Source organism: Cucurbita pepo, chromosome 4 (assembly GCF_057944985.1).
Source record: "Cucurbita pepo subsp. pepo isolate OVF chromosome 4, ASM5794498v1, whole genome shotgun sequence".
Classification (NCBI taxonomy): Eukaryota; Viridiplantae; Streptophyta; class Magnoliopsida; order Cucurbitales; family Cucurbitaceae; genus Cucurbita; species Cucurbita pepo.
This window is the reverse complement of record NC_141801.1, coordinates 12,885,147-12,906,731: the sequence shown is the minus strand read 5'-3', so window position 1 is coordinate 12,906,731 and position 21,585 is coordinate 12,885,147. Positions and strand designations below refer to the sequence as shown.

Here is a 21,585-nt window from a genome sequence, read left to right as displayed (position 1 = left end):
TGTGTTTTACATGTGAGTATTACTCCGAAATTTCCCTTCACAGTTCATGGAAGTAGTACAATGTCTAATTAAGAGAAGTTTATGTTTAATTTATGATGTCAAATTTTCATAGGTTTCATTTTACTAATATAAAATTTTCAATATTACTCCTGGATAAACTAGTATATGAATTAAAAATTTAAAAAATGTTCAATAAGTAAAGTTTGTATGACTTTATAGATGAAAAAAGAATTAACGATAAACTTAAATTGACTCGATTTGACCTAAATTAATTTTAGGTTAATCTATAAATCAACTTTCCTGTAATTGTTAAACTAGACCTGAGTTTAAAAGTTTTTTTTTTTTTTTTTTTTTTTTTAATACTGGAAAGTGAAGCTTTAAACAGGATACGATCAATTTCGTAGACAATTAAAATAATGTTATCCTCTAATGTCATTTGACAATGAAAGGGTAAAAATCCGTGAATAGTAACGTTCTTAAACTATTCTCTCCAAAGGCAGGGCGAACTTTGAGCGTGGCGCAAGCCTTTTTTTCCATCAGCTGTTTGGTTATTCTTGCAAAAGCGAGCGAATTTCACAGATCCAGAGAAGCGAGACACAGCTTGGTAAATTTCTGCTCGACAGTCTGCAACTGAATTGTAATAGGATTACAAGTACTCCATTTCTGATCCTTGACCTCTATGTTTCACATTTTTCTTTCAATGAATCTCATTGGGTTACCTCCGCTTAATGGCTTCCATTTTGCTTTGTTTTTGTCCATTTTCGCCCACCCACGTTCTGTTTTCCGTAAATTTGAGGAATCCGGTGGAAAGGAAAGATTTATACTGGGGATTGTTTAATGTTTGAAATTGGTTAGAGATTTATCTTCCTGCCCTTTTTCTTCTTGCTTTTCGTGGCTTCGTTTTGGATTTTTAATGGCAAATATATGTTTCCTTTTAGATTTTCTGAGTTCATGCGGATCTAGGTTTCTTCAGTTATAAGATATGCATATATCATATATTATTGTGTTGGTTGTTGATATAGAGACAAGGGTGTGTTCGCTTGATGGATTTTCTTTGATTTATCGAACTCTGAACTGGGTAAGTGCTGGAGTGTATGTGTCGACCAGGTTCACTGATTTGGTTACTTTGTTTTGTTCATAGCAGACGGATAATTGATGGACAGTTTATTGAGTGCACGAATCAAACCATTACCTACTCATTGTAGACAAATTCACTCAACTATTCGACCCACGTTGTTATTGCAATTTTCTAGAAGATTGGGTAAAAGTCAAATGGAGATGGGGAGATGTCGCACGTCATTTAATTCAATTGCCGCTTCAGTTCAGCCTATAGAAGGCTCTGCACTTTCTCAATTCAACAACACATTGCCATCCAAAGGTCACTACAAATTTCTTGAATATATTGTCCTATGTCAACGTCTGTACTATCTACTTTGTAGGGATGGAATCTGATCAACTTGATAATATCTTTTTGGTAGCAGCCCTACATGGTTTAGACGTCGGTGGTTGACAATATAGATGGAAGGGATCGTCTTTTCTTTTAGCTCTCCTTTCATTTTTATTTTTTTTTGGGGGGGGGGGGGGGGTGGTCAAAATGAACTGCCAAGGGAAATTTTGTTATTTCAGCAGTGAAATCACTATATATGAGTTCGGATGGAAATTTTAAAAAGAGATGGTGCTCACTGCTGACTTGTTTTACCCAATGATCAAACTTTGTTGTTCTTGAGTTCCTCAACTCAATCGAGATATATTCTTTCATCTCACTCAGTTGGTAATTGTTCTCTCATATTTTACTATCTATCAGAGGTGTTGGAGCTGTGGAAAAGTGCAAATGCAGTATGCTTTGATGTTGATAGCACAGTTTGTGTAGATGAGGGCATTGATGAATTAGCGGATTTCTGTGGAGCTGGAGAGGCTGTTGCAGAATGGACTGCTAGGTTTGATTTTCTTGTTTTTTACATGATTTAATTGGCCTCCTTGGATTTTCATTTAACTGAGATTTGTATGTCCTCCTCAGGGCAATGGGTGGCTCTGTTCCATTTGAGGTTGCTTTGGCTGCTAGGCTATCTTTGTTTAACCCTTCACTTTCCCAACTCGAGGAATTTCTCGCTAAGAGACCTCCAAGGTATGGGGTTGTTTTACATGTGCATTAACTTTTTCCAAAAAGAGGGATGTTGCTCATACATGACTATAGAACAATCTAAGATGCTTTCTGTTTATAAGACTTCAAAAATTTGTAAAAGATACTAATACTTGGTCCATGGCATCCATTGCCGTCCCTGCTTTTCTGGTTACATCAAATGATGTTTTGTTTTATCATATTCCTTTCTGACTTGTTCTTAATGTAATGCAGGATGCTTATTTTACATTTTTATTTTGTAGATAGCTACTCTTTAGATCACTAATGTTCTTAATATGGGACCATTAAGCTCCAATGGCACCCAGATATTGTTTAATATATTAACAGCAGCAAGTTTGTTTGTCTAAATTTTTTTATTTGAACAGCCGCCCGTTTGGATGGTAAACAAAGCATGAAAACTTTTCATTGAATGTGAAGTTTTCTTTTTTGTTTTTTTTTTTCAACTATATTTAGAGGGGGAGATTCAAACCTATGACCTCTTGGTCTTGAGTGTGAAGTATTTTATGTGTTAATTCTTTAAACAAGAGTTTCCATTTGCTGTAAAATATTTGAAAACAGCATTAGATCATCTGTGCTCCTAATCTTCCAGCTGACTCATAAAAGGTAGGATTACTTGGTCCTATTTTTCATAGTGCTGATTGTTGCTCTTCAGGCTTTCTCCAGGTATAGATGAATTAGTTAAAAAGCTAAAAGCTAACAACATTGACGTATATCTGATTTCCGGAGGTTTTCGTCAAATGATCAATGTAAGTTTATGATTAATTGTAGTGAGCCTCTCATATTTCATGAAGAACTAACTAACTTCTAATGTTAGTTATTGGAAAATTAATGAGGAATTGATGTTTATTATTATTAATCAACGAGCTACTTTGTGTGAAGCCTGTTGCATCAATTCTTGGGATTCCACATGAGAATATTTTTGCCAACCAATTGCTTTTCGGAAGCAAGGGTGAATTCATTGGGTTCGACGAAAATGAGCCTACTTCAAGGAGTGGGGGGAAAGCAACTGCAGTGCAACAACTGAGGAAGGTAGAATCATTGCTTTTGGTAAGACGTGCTGTTGATTTTCGAATGCAAATTTGATTCGGGTGGTTTTGCAGGCTCGTGGATACAAGACGTTGGTCATGACCGGGGATGGTGCAACTGATCTTGAGGTGAGAAGAGACATCTGAGTCTCAAAACGTGAATTACAGCAATTGTTTTTCTTATAAAATATCTTAAATTGCTAAACAGTCATAGTTCCCTGTTCCTAGCTAATCCTTCATAGGCAAATTGTTAGGAACTACGACTCTCTACAATGGTATAATATTGTCCACTTTGAGCATAAACTCTCATGGCTTTGCTTTTGGTTTCCCCAAAAGGCCTCGTACCAATGGAGATGTATTCCTTACTTGTAAACCTATGTTCATCCCCTTAATTAGCCAATGTGAGACTCCTTCCCAACAATTATCCCCTCGAATAAAGTACACCATAGAGCCTCCCCTGAGGGGTATATGGGGCCCTCGAACAGCCTCCCCTTAATCGAGGCTTGACTCCTTTCTCTGGAGCCCTCGAGCAAAGTACACCATTTGTTCGCCACTTGAGTCATTTTTTACCACACCTTCGAGACTCACAACTTCTTTGTTCGACATTTGAGGATTCTATTTACTTTTAGTTTCCCCAAAAGGCCTCGTACCAATGGAAATGTATTCCTTACTTATAAACCCATGATCATCCCCTTAATTAGCCACAATGTGGGACTCTCTTCCAACAATCCTCAACACAAATGACTTCCACTTCCAAGCTCGATAGTTCTTGCTTGATGTTAGATTTTGTTTATTCTTCGTGGTTTTAGTTGATTTAAGATGTTTGTTATACCGACCTTACCTATGGCCCAATTGAGCTGATTGTGCAGTAAACTTTTCGGACCCTTGAGCCTGGGTTCGCTAATCACTTATATTTGCAAGCAAGTTGAAGCTTGATCATTCTTCTAATTCCAACGCATATTCTTTTCGATGTAGGCTCGTAAACCAGGAGGCGCTGACTTGTTTATTTGTTATGCCGGTGTTCAACATCGAGAAAACGTTGCAGCAAAAGCTGACTGGTTGGTCTTCAATTTTGTAGATTTGATCAACTCCCTTGAGTAGCACATATTTTTTCTGAGATGCATCCTCCTTGATTCTTACATCTTGTATTGCTTGCTTTCTCTATGGCTATAGAAGTTTTCATTATCATGTTTGGAAATGTGTGAAACTCTGGTGTATGAACAAGGATTGGAACTATGATGCATCTTTCTTCTCAATACACAAATTTTACCTTTTTACAGTTCTAAAATGCTCTCATTCATTAGGGTGGAAGAAGGTTGGTTTGGATGGACAAGTTTCTAATACTCTTTGGCAGTGTGGTACCTATTTCTGCAGTCACACAAGGAACTTCCATAAATAATTCTTCAATGCCATTGAATTTTACATCCTTACCCTAATTATTTCTATGAATATTTGTACTAGAGCATAGAGACTTTTAAGGGTCTTGGCTTCCACCATCCAAAGTAAAAGACGGTTTTCAGTATTGATGAAAAGGGCTATATTTGATCGAGAATTGGGAGCTCAACTTCTAGGTCGGAGAAGAAGCAAGGATGGTATTTGGAGAATATATATTTGGTTTTAAGACGAAAAATTAGCCGTAAACAATAGATACTAGATAATGTGCATATCAACCTGTGCAATGGACACAAGATCAACACGTGCAGAATGAATAGAGCAACGATCTGTTACTGTCACCCACCTAGCACCCGCATCACTTACACAACTAATGTAAATCACTCACGCTTCACTTACACAACTAATGTAAATCACTCAAAACTAGTTTCATGCACATTCAAAACAACCATAGGTTCTCTGCCCTAAAAAGAAAGGTTTAAAGGTTAAACTTTAAACTTAATCATGATTTTTCCAGAAAGATTTTTTACGATACACATGGCTTTCCAAATGAATGAAGTTATGGTGTTTTCTTTTTTTTTTTTCCAAAGAAAATGTTAGAAAGAAAGCCAAAAGCCACAGCATTTTTCTTTCCAAACCCAATTTTCTGTATTTTTATAATATAATAAATGACAAATTCCAAAAGCCAAAAAGTGGGTTTGCTTAATTAATCAGCCATCTTAATAACCTAATTAAGTAATTAACGTATATCTTTTTTTTTTCTTTTTTTTTTTTTCTTTTTTTTTTTTTTTTTTGCCATTCTTTAATTCTTGGTAATAAAATTTTAAATTATATATTAATTCATCTCAAATATTTCTATTTAGAATTTATGGCCAATTTTTTCTAGATAAATTAAGAAAATGTATATTGGATACATTGGAGCGACAAGAGTTAAATTCATTTAGGTATTAGATTATTCATGCATTAATGATAATACATGTATTAGGAAGATTCATTATTTAATATTTGGTACATATGATCACGAAAAATGTTCCAAAAGTCAACTTTGAAATAGAATACATCTCCTTTTTCAAATAGCAAGATATATATATATATATATATATATACCGAATATTTAACCTTAGAAAAAAAAAAGATATTTTATGTGCTCAATTATGATAAAATTATTTTTTTAATAATATTGCGTTATTAAGGGAAAAATATTTAAATTTACAACCCACAAGGTCAATAACCCTAACCTATGCTAAACTGAGGTATTGAATGAAATTAATATTTGGTTGTTGCCATAAGGATTTAAAAATCATTTTAGCAAATGTATTTCTTTTGTTATATTATTATTATTACAAATTGTTTAAATGGAAACTTTTTTAATCACAAAAATTGGATAATGTTTTAAATTAAAAGTGAATTTTTTTTTTTTTTTAAATAAAAAGGAAAAGAAAATTTATGATTTGTATTTGTACTGTAGACGGGGCCTTGGTTATTGCCATTGGTTTACCTTCTTAGTAGATAACAGGGCAGCCGGTCTTATTCTTCGGGCCATTTCAACAACCGCCGCGACGACGATTACGACACCTCCAAAGCTCGCATTTCTTCGCTCGGCACGTCTTCTGGGGCCTCCTGGATTTTCAATCTCTTTAGGAACTAGATTTCCGTGGACCCATTTTTCGCCATGTTCTTCTACCGTCTCCGCCACCATTTTGTCAGCTTCCTTTACATTCCCTTGATTATGGAAATCTGCGATTGCGTTGGTGGGTTCTGCGCCAGAAGGGCTGTTCTCAAATGGGTATTTCTTGGTTGAGATTCTTTCCTTTTTGTTGGTGGGCTGTGGGTTTTTTTGTGTTCGTTTATTGGGTTGAGCCAAAATTGGATGCCTATTAAGAAATGGCTTCTGGGTAGCCTTGATTTTTTCTATGATATAGCTTGATTCTCTAGAGATTGTGAAGGAAATGCGGCCTTGAACTTTATATTTGATTCTGTTCAATCTCTCTGTCTGCTCGAAATCGTTTATTTCTTCTAGGTTCATGAGTAATTTGTACTGTTAAATTTTGCTGCCAATGAATTCAAGTCTGTATTTGAGGCCGCTGGGTATAGCTCCTGGTTAATTTCAAGGTATAGATGTCGCCTAGGTTTCATTTCTACGCATAAAAAATGGGGAATGCTATGCTGTTTTAGCTTTGTTTTTTCTTTGTGCAATAGGGTTTTGCTTGTATGATTCACTGGGCTTGCTGTAATGGGAGTTAGAACAAAAGGGGAGATTAGGATTGTGGAATTTGGCTAGAGTCTTTGGTTGTGGAAGGGAGTGTGCTGAAATGGACTTGTGGGTAGTTGCTACTGCTGCTGGTGCTGGATACTTAGCCAAGTATTGGCAGAAACTGTTGAGGGATGGGAATAGCTCATCTCAAATGTCTTCTAGGAATTCGATTAATGAGGAAGTAGGATCTCTGGATCATCCCTTCCACGAAACAGCTCGAAGAACGAAAGTAATTAGAGATATCCTGCCTGATGAAGGAGAGGTTTTGAATGAGAGAGATTTTGATACAAGTCTATTCAATGTGGCTTCTACAAATGGTTTTGATTGTGAAAAGATGGAAAGTTTGGGGAATTACCAGGACTATAACGATCTTCGAGTATCCGATTTGCCACTGGAATTATCATTGAGTAAGGACCCTCAAGCATTTGGCCATAGAAGTAGTATGAATGCGAATATGGACGATAATATTACTGATCAGCTACCTTGTTCATCTTCTAGAGAATTGAACTGGTTTCGGCCTACTGTGAGGAAAATAGGTTCTCTTAGACGTAAACGTTCGTGTGGGAGATTTATTAGACCGCTTAGTTCGTTAGATAGTTGTGTGTTGTCTCATCTTTACAAGGAACACGTTGAAATGGAAGAGTATATCCTACATTCGTTTCAATCACCATCTGAATCAACCAGGAGGCAGCTCGTTGTAAACGGTGGAACCCGGATGGCCAGCCGGGCAGCTAGGGACTCTTTTAGTGTTCAGGTCGATATGGATGCAAGTAACTTCCATAAAGAGCCATTGATTGAAAAGAACAGAAATGTGTGTGGATTACCTTTGCTTCCCAAAATACAGTCTTTGAAGAACTATGAGATGATAAACATCAAGGGAGAAAGGAGACAAGGTGGAGCAAGCAGTGGCAGTCAAATGCATAATGAGAAGCTCCTCCATGGAGAAGGTGACTTTTAATTAGATAACTTCAGGGTTGCTAAATTCTTTTTCGTTCTAAACGCCTTTTTTATCTCGAACTCGTAACCTTTAAAGATTGAAATTTCTTTGTTCTGAGCTGTTGTGATGTTCATTATCAGTATTGTTAATTGGTTACCATTTGCCTAATTGTGCTTAAATTTACATTTTATTGTTTTCATCAGATCGAATGCTTCCATTCTATCTTGGATTTTCGATCGGCTTAATATCATCTTACGTGGCAAATAAGCGAGAAATAGACAAGCTCAAAGAGTTATTAAAGCATACTCAAAACTTGGTTCAAGATCTACAAGAGGAACTTGAGATGAAGGACTCTGTAACAGTGAAGGAGCTTTCAAATGAGAATTGTGAATCACTAGACATATCTGAAAATTCGTTCTTCGGTAGGAGAGAACGGAATCTCGATTCTTCGGCTAAATCTGATGATAAGGAATTATTCGAACAAAACGCTGAAGAGGGGTCAGAATCTCTGAGTAAAATTGAAGCTGAGCTTGAAGCAGAACTCCAGAGATTGGGACTTAATACCCATACGTCGAGTACAGATCAACGATTTTCTGATCTTCATGAGGTAATTGGTGTCTATTTATTGAACGTTTTTTCTTTCGGTACATACACATACATAACGTCTCATTATCTCACTGTGATGTTAATTTTCTGTTTCCAAGTTTAAGCATATCATTCAGATTTGGTTTAGTAGATGCTCCCTTTGAAGAACATAGTTCGTTGTTCTTGCTCTTTTGAATATAGGTTCTTTCTCTAGAACTCAAATGTTCAAATGATGAGTTCTTGTTGTGGTCAATTCCTTTTGGTTCTGCTTATCTTTATGGTTTGATCCTTAATTCACAAACTTAAAAGTATATATATCCGATGTTGTTTATACGTAAAACTTACGACGACATAGTTTATGGATCGCTTTGAAAGAGGGCATGTGATGTATGCATAAAGATTGGTCGACATGGTATGTTTTGAGCCACGAACGAGGAAGAGGAACTGTTCACCTTACACCTGCTTAGTTTATTAGCAAAAACGATGATATTTAGTGGTACTCATTGTTTTGTGTTGATATGGAGCAATTTCTTTTGCAGCTTGAACAAGAATTTGCAGTAGATTTCTCTGAAGGTGTGTTGAGAGCTGACATTATCAATGGGCTAAGTGCTACTCAGCTTCATGAAATTCAAGTTGACAGTGAGATTGCTTCTTCAGGTAACCACACAGTTTCACCCTGGGAGCTTAGCTTGCGACTACACGAAGTAATCCAATCGAGACTTGAATCACGTGTGAGAGAACTCGAAACAGCCCTTGAGAATAGCGAGAGGAAACTTCAGAGGGTCGAAACCAAGCAGATCACTTCTTGGAAAGGATTCACCTCAAGTGAACTGGTACATTCATCTAGTGAAGAAAGTCTTACTGCTCAACCTCTTGTTATGAATTTAGCGGGAGAAGCTCTGGATGCCTACAATGAGGCATATAATGAGTTGATCGATACGGATGACTCCGAAGAAGAGCTCGTGTGTCCACCATCAGCAGTCGACGAAAGTAAGCATCGACAAAGCAACACCGCCACAAACGGTCATCGATTTTCAATCCCGACAAGCCTCAGTAGGATACTTGTTAAGGAGAAAATGAAGGATTGTGATTACAAGGTTCAGCAGTCAAATGATGGAGATGAGAGCAGTGATTATGATGAGAGCAGTGATTATGATGATGAGATGGAGAAGCAGTTGATAAAGCAGATAGTGGAGAAAACCAGAAAGGGATCCCCTGTGGTTCTGAATGCACAAAGATGGCTGTTTTCAATGGATAAAGACGTCTGAACCATAATGTAATACTGATCAATCATTAGTGTAAAACACCCAACATTACCATGAATTATTATTGTTCTGCAAGAGCCTTCCTTTGGTCATTGATGACACTTTATTTAAAGCACTTTCTAAAAATGCATCCAACAATGAAAAGATGAACAATGGTTTGTAGCAACTACAAGCCACAAACAACTTGGATCTTCACCACTACTAATAACAGTGTCATAGAATTTGATTATGGCAAAATTCTGTCGTGAGTAACAGATTTAAGAGCTAGGATATAATTGAGAATGGCTTCTAATAGAGATGGGACAAAACTAATTTGTCAGTGAGAAACCAAATTGAAAATACATAGGAACACTGATCATCGAGGAAGGTCCAACATGGCTATAACCAAACATCCAATATCATCTATCAGGCTCTTTTAGCAAAGTCATTTGCGTCGTCGTCGTCTTCGTCTCTATCATTTCCTTCGAGTTGCTCCCCTAGGCCACTTCCAGGTGCATTCATGGTGTCTGTTTCTTTGCTGCTAAATTGATCCCCACCGGTAAATCCTCCAAAACCAGAGCTTTCTTCAGACCCGCGGTTGGAAAAATAGTCGCCGCCCCCGCCACTGACGTTATAGTTTCCACTGTCTCCACCAGAAAAATTGCTGGCGTTGTAGCCAGCATCATTCCCACCAAAGCCACCACCTGTGCCAACACTTCCACGGCTGTCACTGGCAAACTCGTTGCCATAGTTTCCTCCACTTCCTTGGCTACCACCGCCAAAATTGTTCGTATAGTTACCACCGGAACTATATCCTGTCGTGGAGAATCCACCACTACCATCACCATAACCTCCACTCCCACCACCGCCATATCCCCCAGCACCACCGCCACCATAGCCCCCAGCACCACCGCCACCATAGCCCCCAGCACCACCGCCACCATAGCCGCCGCCACCATAGCCACCACCACCACCATAGCCGCCACCACCCACACCACGGCTTCTATCATTAGCATAATTCACCCTAACGCGACGACCATGAAGATCCTGTTTGAAATAAAATAAATCAAGTCATCGAACTTTCTGAGTTTAGCAAATATTGAGAACCAGAATAAATCAACTAAAAAATGCATCGCCATAAATTAGGCAGTTAATTTTAAACAATGCTTGGTTCCAATAGATTCGAAGGCCAAACAAGTAACATGAAAGCACAATCAGGAAAAGGAAAAGAAAGCAGACAGCTGACGTTCTTGAATTAACACTTCATCATCCTTTTTAATCAGATTACAGCATATAAAAGCATATGAATATAAAACAATGCATCATCCTTTTTAATCACATTGAGCCGACAACTGAATCATTACCTGTCCATCCAATGCCTGGATGGCACTAGAGGCCTCCTCACTGGAGGTATAAGTCACAAATCCAAATCCTCTAGATCTTCCAGTTTCGCGGTCCACAATGATCCTAGCTGTCACGGGGCAAGGAAAAAAAAACAGGGTAAACAAGGAAAACAACAGTTATTACTAAATTCAGACTTCACACACTCCACTAGCACGTCAAGTAATATCCAGCTCCAACCCTCCAGAGAAACATAATCCCTTGAGCAGATTCCATCATACGGGTTCCAAAAGTATGTTTATAACATGTTCATTTTTGTTGTGTAAAGATAAATCTTAGTATTACTCTGCTGTGGAATGTTCAAAAGCATGCAACTTTACATAAATTGATTTTACAATAACAATAAGCCATGTTAAAAATTGGAAGAAAGATACTTCTAAAATAACCTTCAACCACACATGGTAAACAAGTTGGGGAATGGTAATATACCTTCAACTACTTCCCCATATTTAGTAAAGGCTTCCCTCAGACTTTGATCATCAGTGCTGAATGAAATACCTGCATCATAAGCATGCGTACAAGCACAATATAAAGAAAAAGAAATTGGTGACTTAATGTTCCTTGAAGAAAAAAAAAACAACTTTTCTAAGAAACCTCCGACAAAAAGTTTTGAACTTTGCATGGAAGACATCCATCGTACAGCTTGACAGATAGACAAACTGGAAGCCTGCAAATCCGATCCAATCCTCTTATTTGCACCCTGCCTTAGAATATTTCCAACCTTACTTAGGAAAGCCATTCAGATGCAACCTGAAAGAAATAAATGAAAATGATTCGATCACAATATCAGAGACAACAAAGAAAGCTGTTATGTTCCTCAAATTACGGGCCACTGAGGTTTATGACAAGTTAAGAGAACAGAGAACACCGTCGCAACATAACTCATCGCAAGAACATACCAAAACCGACTAAACAGAAATGGACCATAAACGAACACTAGCGATGACTGAAACCGACGTAATAACGCTCATAACGTTTCCTTTGAGCGCCAACGTGCATAAGCTCTGTTAGGTGTTTAATAGAAACGTATCAAGCTCAATAAGATGATCCTTACCACCGAAACCAGTTCATCCATAACAAAACAGACCCTTTAAACCAAATCAACACGCAACAGAAAACAGTCCGTGATGAAAAAAATCAAATACGCAAAAGGCGAGAGAGATAAGACTCATCGCATATTTCTGCCATCATTTCCTCTAGTTCCCAACCCATAAACCAAAAAAATAACACCAATTAGAGTAAGAAACCATCGATCAAATGTCCAATACCCTCAATACACACGCGCGTGACCGCATCAATCAGTAAAGCATAAACAAGTAGCAAAATAACGTGTAAAGAAAACGCAAAAACAGAGACGATTGAGTGAAATGTAGAACGAACCTTCTTCTTCTTCTTCTTCTTCACTCTCGTTGCGATGCTAAAACCCTAGCAGGTTTTTCTGATCCGTACGGTGGGAGGTTTTCAAGAATATGAGAATATATGGAGAGAAGCTGGAGAAATCTGGGCCGTCGGATGGATCAATGACGGTGCAAACTAGGGCCACGAACAAAATTCAAAATCTACCCTAATTTTGTAAGATCGGTATTTTTTTTTTTTTTTTACTACAAATGTAGTAAATTTTACTTCGGTAAAAGTTAATACGACATTTTTAACCTAATTGAAATATTGTTATAAACATAATACATTACATTATATATTAAATGATCATTATGATATGATCAGCTCTTTAATATGACATAATATTTAATCAGCTGATAAATGCTTAGACGTCGAATAGTAGACATAATGTTAGCTTAATATTAAATATTAGGATAGTAAACTAAAAACAATAAAAAATAAATAAATTTATGTAATTAATTGGGTTAAAATGAGGGAAAAAATAATAAATAAATAAATATAGGCCGCATCCCAAGCTCAACTTTATATCTTTTCATATTTTAATGTTTTAATTTTGAATTTAATTTTGAATTTTTAGGAATTACGACAAATATCATGTTTAGGCTGTCAGACATGAAATGGCCCAGAATAATGAAGTAGGACCATTCATAAAGGCCTGTTGACATGAAATGCCTTGTATAGGAGATACGACTAGAGGTCAACTTCTCCCTACACAATTGATATGTTGTTATTTCTCTCTTGATTGCTTATATTAAAGTTTTCTAAAATATTTTCTTGCCAGAGGCTCGAGCATCGTTTTCTAAAATCTTTTCTTGCCAGAGGCTCGAGTATCGCAGGGGACACAATAACGAATTGGCTTATCTGATTTGTAGTTGGAAGGTGAGTACCCATAATCGCAAGTCAGCTGCCATAAATGTGACAGATGGTATATATATATATATAATAAAAAGATTCCGGAAATGGAGGGAATTTAAAATAAATTAAAAATATTTAAAAAAAAATATTAGAAAATGCGAAGTTCGTTGGTAGAAAGAGAAAGAGAAGGCTGAAACAATGCGACGCCTCATAACTTCCTTCCCACTCCGTTTTCCATTTTCAATCTCTACTCTCTCTCTCTCTCCTAAATTCTCTCTCTTCCTCCCTCCCATCTCTGTTTCACCATTCTCTCTCTTCCTCGTTCGATTCTATCGGAATCTTTTCTGAATTTGGGTTTCTCTTCTTTTGATCATTCGATAATCCATCCCTTTGCGACATTCCCAATCCGGGACTGTCGGTACCCGGCCGTCGGAGGCCTCTTCTCCTCTTCTCTCCGGCCGAAAGTCTCTATGAGCTTTTCGTCTGTTACTACTTGGGATTGGGAAGTTTTCGACGTAAGTTATCGTTTATCCTGCAACTCTTGACTTTATATTGGATTCTCCTGTTATTCTTTTGATGCCGTCGTGTTTTGTGTTACGATTTGTTGTTATTTGTTCGGTTTCATTTTTTTGCGGATGTAGATATTTGATTTGAAATCGCATGCGAAGTGAACAAAAAGGAGCGATCGAGAAATCACGAATACTTGGGATCTTGAGAGATTTGATGTTATGAGGGGTTAGGCGATGGAATAGTGAACGGGAGATTGTTGAAATGAAGCGCATGGATTATATTTTGGAATGCGATCTCTGTATTTCAGAGTTTCAAGAGGTCGTGGAATGGGGCAAAAGCCGCGCTGTTCTTTTCGAGGTTGCGAGATATTGTTTAGTTCGCGGCGGCGATGAATAATTCACAAGTACTGGTTGAGTTTCAGGAATTGAAATCTAACGATTTCGGGTTATCGCTTAACTTATGTTCGTCATGGATAGAACATAGGCTGGGGATTAAATCCGGATGGCCGAAGAAACTTGTAGGCGCCCCATCTTCCATTTCTCTGATAAACACAATGCGATTGATTTCTCGCTGACAGAAGAGAGCTAGCGAAGTAATCCATTTCTGATTCAATACTCTCTTACGGCGTGATAGAACCTAGATCCAGATATAATCGAATCATAAAGGGTTTGGATGTCTTGATTTGTTTATCCCATTTCATGTTCTTGTTGCATTTTACAGGCGGTGATTTTCAGACTTGATCTGATTCGAAAATTGAAGAGTGGTGCCTAAAAACATATGGAATCTGGGCGAAAGATTGAGGCCGGTGAATCAAATACACATCCTAGCAAAAGTTTAAGCTCCGCCTTATCCTCGGCATCTAATTCCTCCTCCGACAGCTCCTTTGAATTGATTGTAAATGAGCCCGGCCTATACGTTGGTGGTACGACGAGTGACTCTTTGAAAAAGAAAGAGTTGCATGTTGCAGGACACCCGGATTCTGATTTTGCGTTTATCAATGGCAATGAATCTTCCCTTCGTGGTGGTGTGATTGAATTCCCAAAGCCTGCAAAGGACAAAGATATCAAGGCTGTGGTGAAGAACAACAGGTCAGGCAGCGAGGAAACAACTCAATATCCTCAAACTCAAGTGATGGAGCGAGCTGATAATCCTAATTCACCTGGATATAGAATCCCATCTCATGTCTTTTCTAGAACTAAATCTACAACGCCTACAGAATGGAGTGGTGCTTCAAATGAATCATTGTTCAGTATTCAGATGGGAACCATGAGTTTTACCAGAGAACAATTGTGTTGGATAGGAAAATCAGGCGAGCTATATAGGTCTGGTGAATTAGCCATGAGCGTATCCCAGGTTTTGAATATGAAACATTCTGAATGTGGGTTGAAGGGCACCCATCAAGATGGTGATATGGCAGCCACTGAAGCACGATGTGCACAAACAATGAGGGAGGTTATAAGGGAAAATTCAGAAACCAACCGCATGGGAAGTTCTACTCTAACAGAGTCGTCATCTCAGTCAGCCAGCGTTTCTCATCAGTCAGAAAGCAGCACACAATCTTTCCAGTTTCCCATGTAAGCCACTACGTTCTCAAATCCTTATCGACTAATATAGCTTTTGTTTTTATGTTTTGAAGAAAAACATTGTCACTTTTCTTCGAAACTAACTGGTAGAATTGAGGCTGTAAATGGATAAGAGTGGATAAGATGAGCTAATAAAGTATGCAGACTACCCGAATGAAGTATTAGAAGAATGCTCATTAATTTTTCACTCTTAGCACTAAAATTCTTGAGAGCTGTTGCAGATCAATAAATATATGAATGTTTTGTTTGTCCAAATTTAAGATTGTCAGGAGATGGAGCAAAAAGCATTTCTTTTAAGGGAGCAGAACCCGAGAAGGAGAAGGCGAATCACGAGACGAATAATGAATTGCAACATTCAGCTTCATCAAATCCACAGATCCCCAAAGAATCGAGCTCAGACGAATCTCCAAAAGCAGATTCAAATGTGGCTCCTCCAAAGAGATGGCTTTCTTGCTTATCTTGCTGCTCCTTCCGTAGTTGAGAGAAGTGTACAGGTTCAACAAAACTGCCACTGCCCCCCTCTTCTTGTGTAGCTTCTAGGATAATGCATCGGGATAGTTTTGTTAACGACACGAATTTTGTTTTGGTAGACACAGTTTCTCGGTTCTTGGTAACTGGATAAGCCATCTTTGGACGCAAACTTTGTGCTAAATCATCTGTGTCTGATGTTGACAACTTCAGTGCTGATGATGCTGATGAAATTGCAAGAAAGAAAAAACGGTTCAAAGAAGCTCGAAATGATTGTCTCCAATCAAATGTGGCTTCTCGTCTGTCTGTACTTCTCCTTGATGAAACATGAGAGTGGTACCCGTTGTATCGTTTGATTGGAATGTATGATACCCAATGGTGCTCGTTGTTGGTTGTCTTTTGCCCCTTGTGGGTCTGGGAAGTGTCGAGAGTTTCAAGGAAGCTGATGAACAGACGTTGATAGCTGAATGAATGGCTTCGAGTTTGATCGAATTGGAATTGGATGTGTTGAGTTTTGAAACGAAGGGAGGAGTCAGTGCTGTTGTTGATGCTGCTGCTTTAGATTTGCTTGTACGTGGTGGAACTATGTAGCGAGAGCAAGATCATAGCTTATTCTCTTATTGCCGTGTCGATAATCCCTTTTTGTTCCCCTTTATAAATATAACTGTTCTTTGACAGTTTTTGTTTCTCTGTGTTTGTTATCTTACTCAACTATAATGATTACTTGAGAATTATCATCCAAATAACTTTCAATCGCAATATAATTCGTATTTAATTAAGCTTATCACAGGTACATCTTATTTTGTGATGCTATAGGAACAAAAATAAATAAATAAATCCTTTTTTTTAATGAAAATAATCAAATTTAATATCAAATATTTAATTTAGTTACTTGACATGAAAAAAAAAAAAAACTATCTATATATATATATATATATATATTAAATGAAAATAATCATATTTAATTTAGTTACTGGACATGAAAAAAAAAACCTATATATATATACTTTTTTAAATGAAAATAATCAAATATTTAATTTAGTTCATTGACATGAAAAAAAAAACCTATATATAAATATTTTTTTAAATGAAAATAATCAAATATTTAATTTAGTTACTTAACATGGAAAAAAAAACCTATATATATATTTTAAATGAAAATAATCGAATATTTAATTTAGTTACTTTACATGAAAAAAAAACCTATATATATATATATTTTAAATGAAAATAATCAAATATTTAATTTAGTTACGTGAAAAAAAAGTCTATATATATATTTTTTAAATGAAAATAATCAAATATTTAATTTAATTACTTGACATGGAAATATATATATATATACATAGTAGATGACTCATCCACATAAATGCTTTAAAAGGACGAATATTTATTAAATAATATCTAAAATATTTGTCATTTGAGACAAAATATCCAAATGCGATTAACTAAAAAAAGAAAAAACACTAATTTGTTATTACTTTAATAAAATACCAGCAATTTCACATCAAATCATTTCAAAACCTAAAGGGTAGCCAGGGTAATTTCAGAAAGATAGTAAGGGTAAATCCGTAAATTAGGATTCTCGGCCGCGTAAACCGTATTAGCCCGCCAAAAATTTGGAAGGTGTTTGGGAAAAAAGGAAACCGGAAAATTTATTTGCCGCGAAAACACCAATCTCTCTCTTTTTTCAAAGATCCAAAACCAATTTCCCGCTTGAATCCTCAAATACAAAACCCTCAAATCCCTTCTTCTTCACCTCATTCTTCACTTCCTCTTCTTCCTTTTCCTGAATCTCTCTCAAATTTCTGACCTACCTTTTCCTATCCCATACCGTCGAGCAATGGCGAATGCACCTACCCCAGGCGGGATTTCCAAGATCTTGGCGAATCCATCCCCGGATTCCGCCTCCGATGTCCCCCAGGTTGTGCTTCAGGTCCTCGATCTCAAGGCGACGGGAAATCGCTACATGTTAGTTTTCTTTCACCCTTCTTTGAACTCTGATTAGTACTGTGTTGTTTACTTATGCTCGCTCAAACTGTCTGAGATTCCCTTTTGATTCTGACCTAAGTTCGGTGATATCGTTGTTGACATGCTTGAAAGTTGATACTCTGGTTTAGATCGAAGTGTCTGTGTCGTGTGTATAATCTTTGGATTATCTGCTAGGAGTTCGCGTTTTCACTAAATCGACGCGTTAACGATTAGGGAGATTTCTGTTGATATTTGTGATTGAAGATCTAAAGGGTTTATGGACCGTTTCTTTACTTTTTATCACTTCACTTTCAGGTTTACTGCTGCCGATGGGGATATGAAGCTAAAATCCATTCTTCCTTCAAACCTTACGTCAGAGGTCATATCTGGAAACATTCAAAATCTGGGTCTTATTCGCGTTCTTGATTATTCTCTCAATGACATTCCGAACAAGCCAGAAAAGTGAGTTTCATCTCTCAAATTTCGAGAAATAATCATGTTGCGCCTTTCCTAAATTTATATGTAATTATTCTTTGTTTTGTTATGGTTTGTCATATGTGATTCCTTTCTTATTATCAGGTATCTAATCGTGACAAAATGTGAGGTGGTGTCTTCTGCTTTAGAGAAGGAGGTAAAATCTGAGGTTAAGAAAGAGGAAGCAGATATTGTTTTGAAACCCAAGCAAGAGTTAGACGTGAGTGCGGTTAATACTGGATCTGGCATTCTTTTAAAACCAAAGCAAGAATTGGTTGCCAAATCAGCTGCCCAGATTGTACATGAGCAGAGTACAAAGTGAGTGTGCTCTCTTTTAGGAGACCATTTGTTGAACTTAGTTATCAAGTTCACAGTTACTGTATGCAAATACTGATACATGTTTACATGTTTTTGCTTTTCCTTGAACAGTATGGCACCATCTGCACGGATGTCCATGACAAGGCGGGTTCATCCGCTTGTCTACTTAAATCCGTACCAGGGAGATTGGACTATCAAAGTTCGTGTTACAGACAAGGGAAATCTGCGTACATACAAGAATGCTCAGGGAGAAGGTTGTGTTTTCAATGTGGTGTTGACAGATGAAGATGTAAGTAAATTGCCGATCTGTTAAATCATTACCACACGATTACATTTTATAGTCTCTTGTTGATATGCAAGTGAAGTTACTTGTCTCTTCTTGTTCAGGGGACACAAATACAAGCAACGATGTTCAATGAAGCTGCAAGAAAGTTCTATGAAAAGTTTTCCCTTGGCAAAGTTTACTACGTTTCCAGGGGAACTTTGAAAGTTGCAAATAAAAAATTTAAGACAGTTCAAAATGATTATGAAATGACATTAAATGTGAATTCTCAAGTAGACGAGGTCACCAACGAAGCTGCTTTCGTCCCTGAAACCAAGTTCAATTTTGTCAAGATTGATATGTTAGGTCCTCACGTGAATGGAAGAGATCTTGTTGGTAAGAATCCTATCCTACCCTAAATAACTTATCCTTGCATGTTTTTTTCCCCATCTTATAAAATTAAACGTGTTTTTGGAACTGCCAGATGTTATTGGAGTTGTACAAAGTGTTTCTCCTACCATGAGCATTAGAAGGAAAATCAACAATGAGACAGCTCCAAAACGTGATGTAACTATTGCTGATGAGACGTGAGTAGATTTTCTCGTTGATGAAGATTGTTGCCTGTTTACATCATTCATATTGAAGTTATGAGTATTAAATTGCAGAAAGAAGACTGTTGTGGTATCTTTGTGGAATGATCTTGCTACCACCGTGGGGCAGGAGTTGCTTGACATTGCCGATCAATCTCCCATAATTGCATTGAAGTATCTTAGGGTCGGAGATTTTCAAGGTACTGCTAAAATTGAAGGGAATATATCTGGTAAAATTGAAGCAAACTTTCTCCTAACATCCTACTTGCTTCCAACTGCAGGTGTATCTTTGTCAACTATAAGTCGGAGCTCAATTTTAATAAATCCAGACATAAAGGAAGCACATCAATTGAGATCATGGTAAGTTTACAGAGAACAAGTTGAGTTCGTGCCATAATATCGTTTGCTATAATAGTAATGCATTTTATATTACCTGCGTATAGGTACGACTCTGAAGGAAAAGCCATATCCATGGCTTCTGTCAGCTCTGGCATGAGCCCCTCATCCAAGAGTGGGTCGAGATCCATGTACACTGACCGGGTCTCCCTGTCTCATATACTCCAAAACAAATCTTTGGGTGAAGAAAAGGTAACATACAACCTTTTGAATTCAAGAAAGTGAAACTTCTATAGGGAGCAATACTATGTAGTATCCATCCCTATAGAACATCTATTCATCAAGAATAACATGAGTTATTATCTCTACAGCCAATGTTCTTCAGCATCAGAGCATATGTCAGCTTTATTAAGCCTGATCAAACAATGTGGTATCGGGCTTGTAAGACATGCAACAAGAAGGTGACCGATGCCATTGGATCTGGATATTGGTGTGAAAGCTGCCAGAAAAACGACGAAGAGTGCAGCTTAAGGTACATAATGGTCGTAAGAGTTTCTGATGCCAGTTGTGAGGCATGGCTCTCCACATTCAATGCAGAAGCGGAGAGGATTGTTGGGTGCACTGCTGAAGAGCTTGACGGGCTCAAATCACAGGTAACGAATCAGATAATATGAGAACTTGACATTGAGAACTTGAAGCAAACTTGATCGACCTTTTCTTATGTTTTCAATACAGATTGGAGAGGAGGCTTCATATCAGCTGAAACTGAAAGAAGCCACTTGGGTTCCACATTTATTTCGAGTTAGTGTCTCTCAGAATGAGTACAACAATGAGAAGAGGCAAAGGATCACTGTCAGGTCCGTTGCTCCAGTTGACTTCGCTGCTGAGTCCAGATTTTTGCTTGAAGAAATAGCAAAGATGAAAGCTTCGTAGGAGGGGTTTACTTTAGGACTTCGGTAGAAATTGTAAATTAAATCACCAATTAACAGTCGTTTTGGTTTTTCTTTTGTCTAGTGACAATGGGGGAATGTTTTGTTTATCATATCATATCAATTCAAGGATGCTTTTGCGTATACTAAGCTTTTATTTCACATTTATGGTGGCTAGATGGTACAAATGACAGAACTTGGAGGATACAAACTTCACTACTGGTATTAGTATCATTTAAAAATGATTTGACTTGGAAGAAATTGAGTAGATATTGGTTTGTGTTTTTTAACTTGGGAAGGGGCATTAACAGTTCAAGATGGACTTCAATTACAAAACTCAAGGGTTTCTCCACCCTTACACGTTTCTAGGCTGTTGGTTATAAATAAATGAATATACTACAAATATACTACCCAACCTCAGAACAATCCAAAAAATGAAATGAAAACTGACTAGCAATTTTTTTTCTTATTAGCCTGGGATTGGATGTTTGAAAGACAGAACATCTAATAGAAGGCAGACAATTCCCGGGAAATTCTTATTAATTTTGGATAACAATCCATTTTTTTTTTTCTTTCGCTCTTTTTCCCAATCAATCGCGAGGGTTCTCGGGCCTCGCTACCCCCATGCATACAATAGCTACGAGCTGCCGTAAGCGCTGTTGCACGAGTACACTAACAAGAGAAGAACTACGAGTAGTCACTCTAAGATATTGCGTATAAATATCAAGAGAGAGATAGCCTGGTTCCTATAGGCTCGACTCTTGGGTGGCTGAGAATGTTATGTCAAAAGAACCCATGACGATGAAGGAGAAGGCAATGGAATTGAGAGACCAGGTTCGAGAGCAAAAACTTCTCAACCCAAAATATTTAAATGTGTTAAGTTGAGTTCATTAACATTTTGGTTTAAAAATTT

General features: G+C 37.4%; 5 protein-coding genes across 16 annotated transcripts; 4 read left to right on the top strand and 1 right to left on the bottom strand.

The window, feature by feature from the left end:
- Positions 1-437: 437 nt before the first annotated feature.
- On the top strand, positions 438-4,444 carry PSP (3-phosphoserine phosphatase). Of its 6 annotated transcripts, none has more exons than XM_023675085.2 (8): positions 438-604; positions 1,142-1,378; positions 1,805-1,937; positions 2,018-2,125; positions 2,793-2,886; positions 3,020-3,169; positions 3,241-3,294; positions 4,141-4,444. In XM_023675085.2, exons 2-8 carry the CDS (start codon positions 1,156-1,158, stop codon positions 4,264-4,266), a joined length of 888 nt encoding a protein of 295 aa, XP_023530853.1. In that variant the 5' UTR covers positions 438-604; positions 1,142-1,155; the 3' UTR covers positions 4,267-4,444. The 6 variants fall into 6 exon arrangements, with proteins under 6 accessions (XP_023530853.1, XP_023530852.1, XP_023530855.1 ...); XM_023675084.2 differs by having other exon boundaries at positions 439-604; positions 1,145-1,378; XM_023675087.2 differs by having other exon boundaries at positions 501-652; positions 1,145-1,378.
- A 1,597-nt stretch (positions 4,445-6,041) lies between these two features.
- Positions 6,042-9,690, top strand: LOC111793270 (uncharacterized). The gene is made up of 3 exons (XM_023675077.2): positions 6,042-7,758; positions 7,952-8,355; positions 8,873-9,690. Exons 1-3 carry the CDS (start codon positions 6,870-6,872, stop codon positions 9,599-9,601), a joined length of 2,022 nt encoding a protein of 673 aa, XP_023530845.2. The 5' UTR covers positions 6,042-6,869; the 3' UTR covers positions 9,602-9,690.
- Positions 9,691-9,744: 54 nt separating this feature from the next.
- On the bottom strand, positions 9,745-12,515 carry LOC111793271 (uncharacterized). 3 transcript variants are annotated; one of them, XM_023675079.2, is made up of 5 exons: positions 12,359-12,515; positions 11,573-11,728; positions 11,408-11,476; positions 10,942-11,048; positions 9,745-10,624 (listed from the first exon to the last, which is right to left on the bottom strand). In XM_023675079.2, exons 2-5 carry the CDS (start codon positions 11,715-11,717, stop codon positions 10,004-10,006), a joined length of 942 nt encoding a protein of 313 aa, XP_023530847.1. In that variant the 5' UTR covers positions 11,718-11,728; positions 12,359-12,515; the 3' UTR covers positions 9,745-10,003. The 3 variants fall into 3 exon arrangements, with proteins under 3 accessions (XP_023530847.1, XP_023530848.1, XP_023530849.1); XM_023675080.2 differs by having other exon boundaries at positions 11,573-11,730; positions 12,370-12,461; XM_023675081.2 differs by lacking the exon at positions 12,359-12,515 and adding an exon at positions 11,878-11,982.
- A 917-nt stretch (positions 12,516-13,432) lies between these two features.
- On the top strand, positions 13,433-16,480 carry LOC111793268 (uncharacterized). Of its 5 annotated transcripts, none has more exons than XM_023675074.2 (4): positions 13,433-13,746; positions 13,873-14,333; positions 14,462-15,315; positions 15,586-16,480. In XM_023675074.2, exons 3-4 carry the CDS (start codon positions 14,519-14,521, stop codon positions 15,803-15,805), a joined length of 1,017 nt encoding a protein of 338 aa, XP_023530842.1. In that variant the 5' UTR covers positions 13,433-13,746; positions 13,873-14,333; positions 14,462-14,518; the 3' UTR covers positions 15,806-16,480. The 5 variants fall into 5 exon arrangements, with proteins under 5 accessions (XP_023530842.1, XP_023530843.1, XP_023530844.1 ...); XM_023675075.2 differs by having other exon boundaries at positions 13,873-15,315; positions 15,586-15,818; positions 15,921-16,480; XM_023675073.2 differs by having other exon boundaries at positions 13,434-13,746; positions 13,873-15,315; positions 15,586-15,818; positions 15,915-16,480.
- A 970-nt stretch (positions 16,481-17,450) lies between these two features.
- Positions 17,451-20,816, top strand: LOC111793267 (replication protein A 70 kDa DNA-binding subunit B). Its single transcript, XM_023675071.2, has 11 exons — positions 17,451-17,763; positions 18,079-18,225; positions 18,343-18,555; positions 18,667-18,844; positions 18,943-19,213; positions 19,302-19,404; positions 19,483-19,607; positions 19,689-19,767; positions 19,851-19,995; positions 20,115-20,396; positions 20,479-20,816. The coding sequence occupies exons 1-11, from the start codon at positions 17,636-17,638 to the stop codon at positions 20,674-20,676; spliced, it is 1,869 nt and encodes a 622-aa protein (XP_023530839.1). The 5' UTR covers positions 17,451-17,635; the 3' UTR covers positions 20,677-20,816.
- The last annotated feature ends 769 nt before the right edge of the window (positions 20,817-21,585 follow it).

Bases quoted from the DNA above. Each gene is read 5' to 3' on its own strand.
- LOC111793271 (XM_023675079.2), bottom strand. From the start codon at position 11,717: ATGGCTTTCCTAAGTAAGGTTGGAAATATTCTAAGGCAGGGTGCAAAT. The intron at 11,477-11,572 runs GTTTCTTAGAAA...CTTATGATGCAG, and splicing joins TTCAAAACTTTTTGTCGGAG to GTATTTCATTCAGCACTGAT. The intron at 11,049-11,407 runs GTATATTACCAT...GCCCCGTGACAG, and splicing joins ATATGGGGAAGTAGTTGAAG to CTAGGATCATTGTGGACCGC.
- LOC111793267 (XM_023675071.2), top strand. From the start codon at position 17,636: ATGGCGAATGCACCTACCCCAGGCGGGATTTCCAAGATCTTGGCGAAT. The intron at 18,226-18,342 runs GTGAGTTTCATC...TCTTATTATCAG, and splicing joins ATTCCGAACAAGCCAGAAAA to GTATCTAATCGTGACAAAAT. The intron at 19,996-20,114 runs GTAACATACAAC...TTATCTCTACAG, and splicing joins AATCTTTGGGTGAAGAAAAG to CCAATGTTCTTCAGCATCAG.
- LOC111793268 (XM_023675076.2), top strand. From the start codon at position 14,519: ATGGAATCTGGGCGAAAGATTGAGGCCGGTGAATCAAATACACATCCT. The intron at 15,316-15,585 runs GTAAGCCACTAC...TCCAAATTTAAG, and splicing joins CAATCTTTCCAGTTTCCCAT to ATTGTCAGGAGATGGAGCAA.
- PSP (XM_023675085.2), top strand. From the start codon at position 1,156: ATGGACAGTTTATTGAGTGCACGAATCAAACCATTACCTACTCATTGT. The intron at 1,379-1,804 runs GTCACTACAAAT...ACTATCTATCAG, and splicing joins CAACACATTGCCATCCAAAG to AGGTGTTGGAGCTGTGGAAA. The intron at 2,126-2,792 runs GTATGGGGTTGT...GTTGCTCTTCAG, and splicing joins CTCGCTAAGAGACCTCCAAG to GCTTTCTCCAGGTATAGATG.
- LOC111793270 (XM_023675077.2), top strand. From the start codon at position 6,870: ATGGACTTGTGGGTAGTTGCTACTGCTGCTGGTGCTGGATACTTAGCC. The intron at 7,759-7,951 runs GTGACTTTTAAT...TGTTTTCATCAG, and splicing joins GAAGCTCCTCCATGGAGAAG to ATCGAATGCTTCCATTCTAT. The intron at 8,356-8,872 runs GTAATTGGTGTC...TTTCTTTTGCAG, and splicing joins GATTTTCTGATCTTCATGAG to CTTGAACAAGAATTTGCAGT.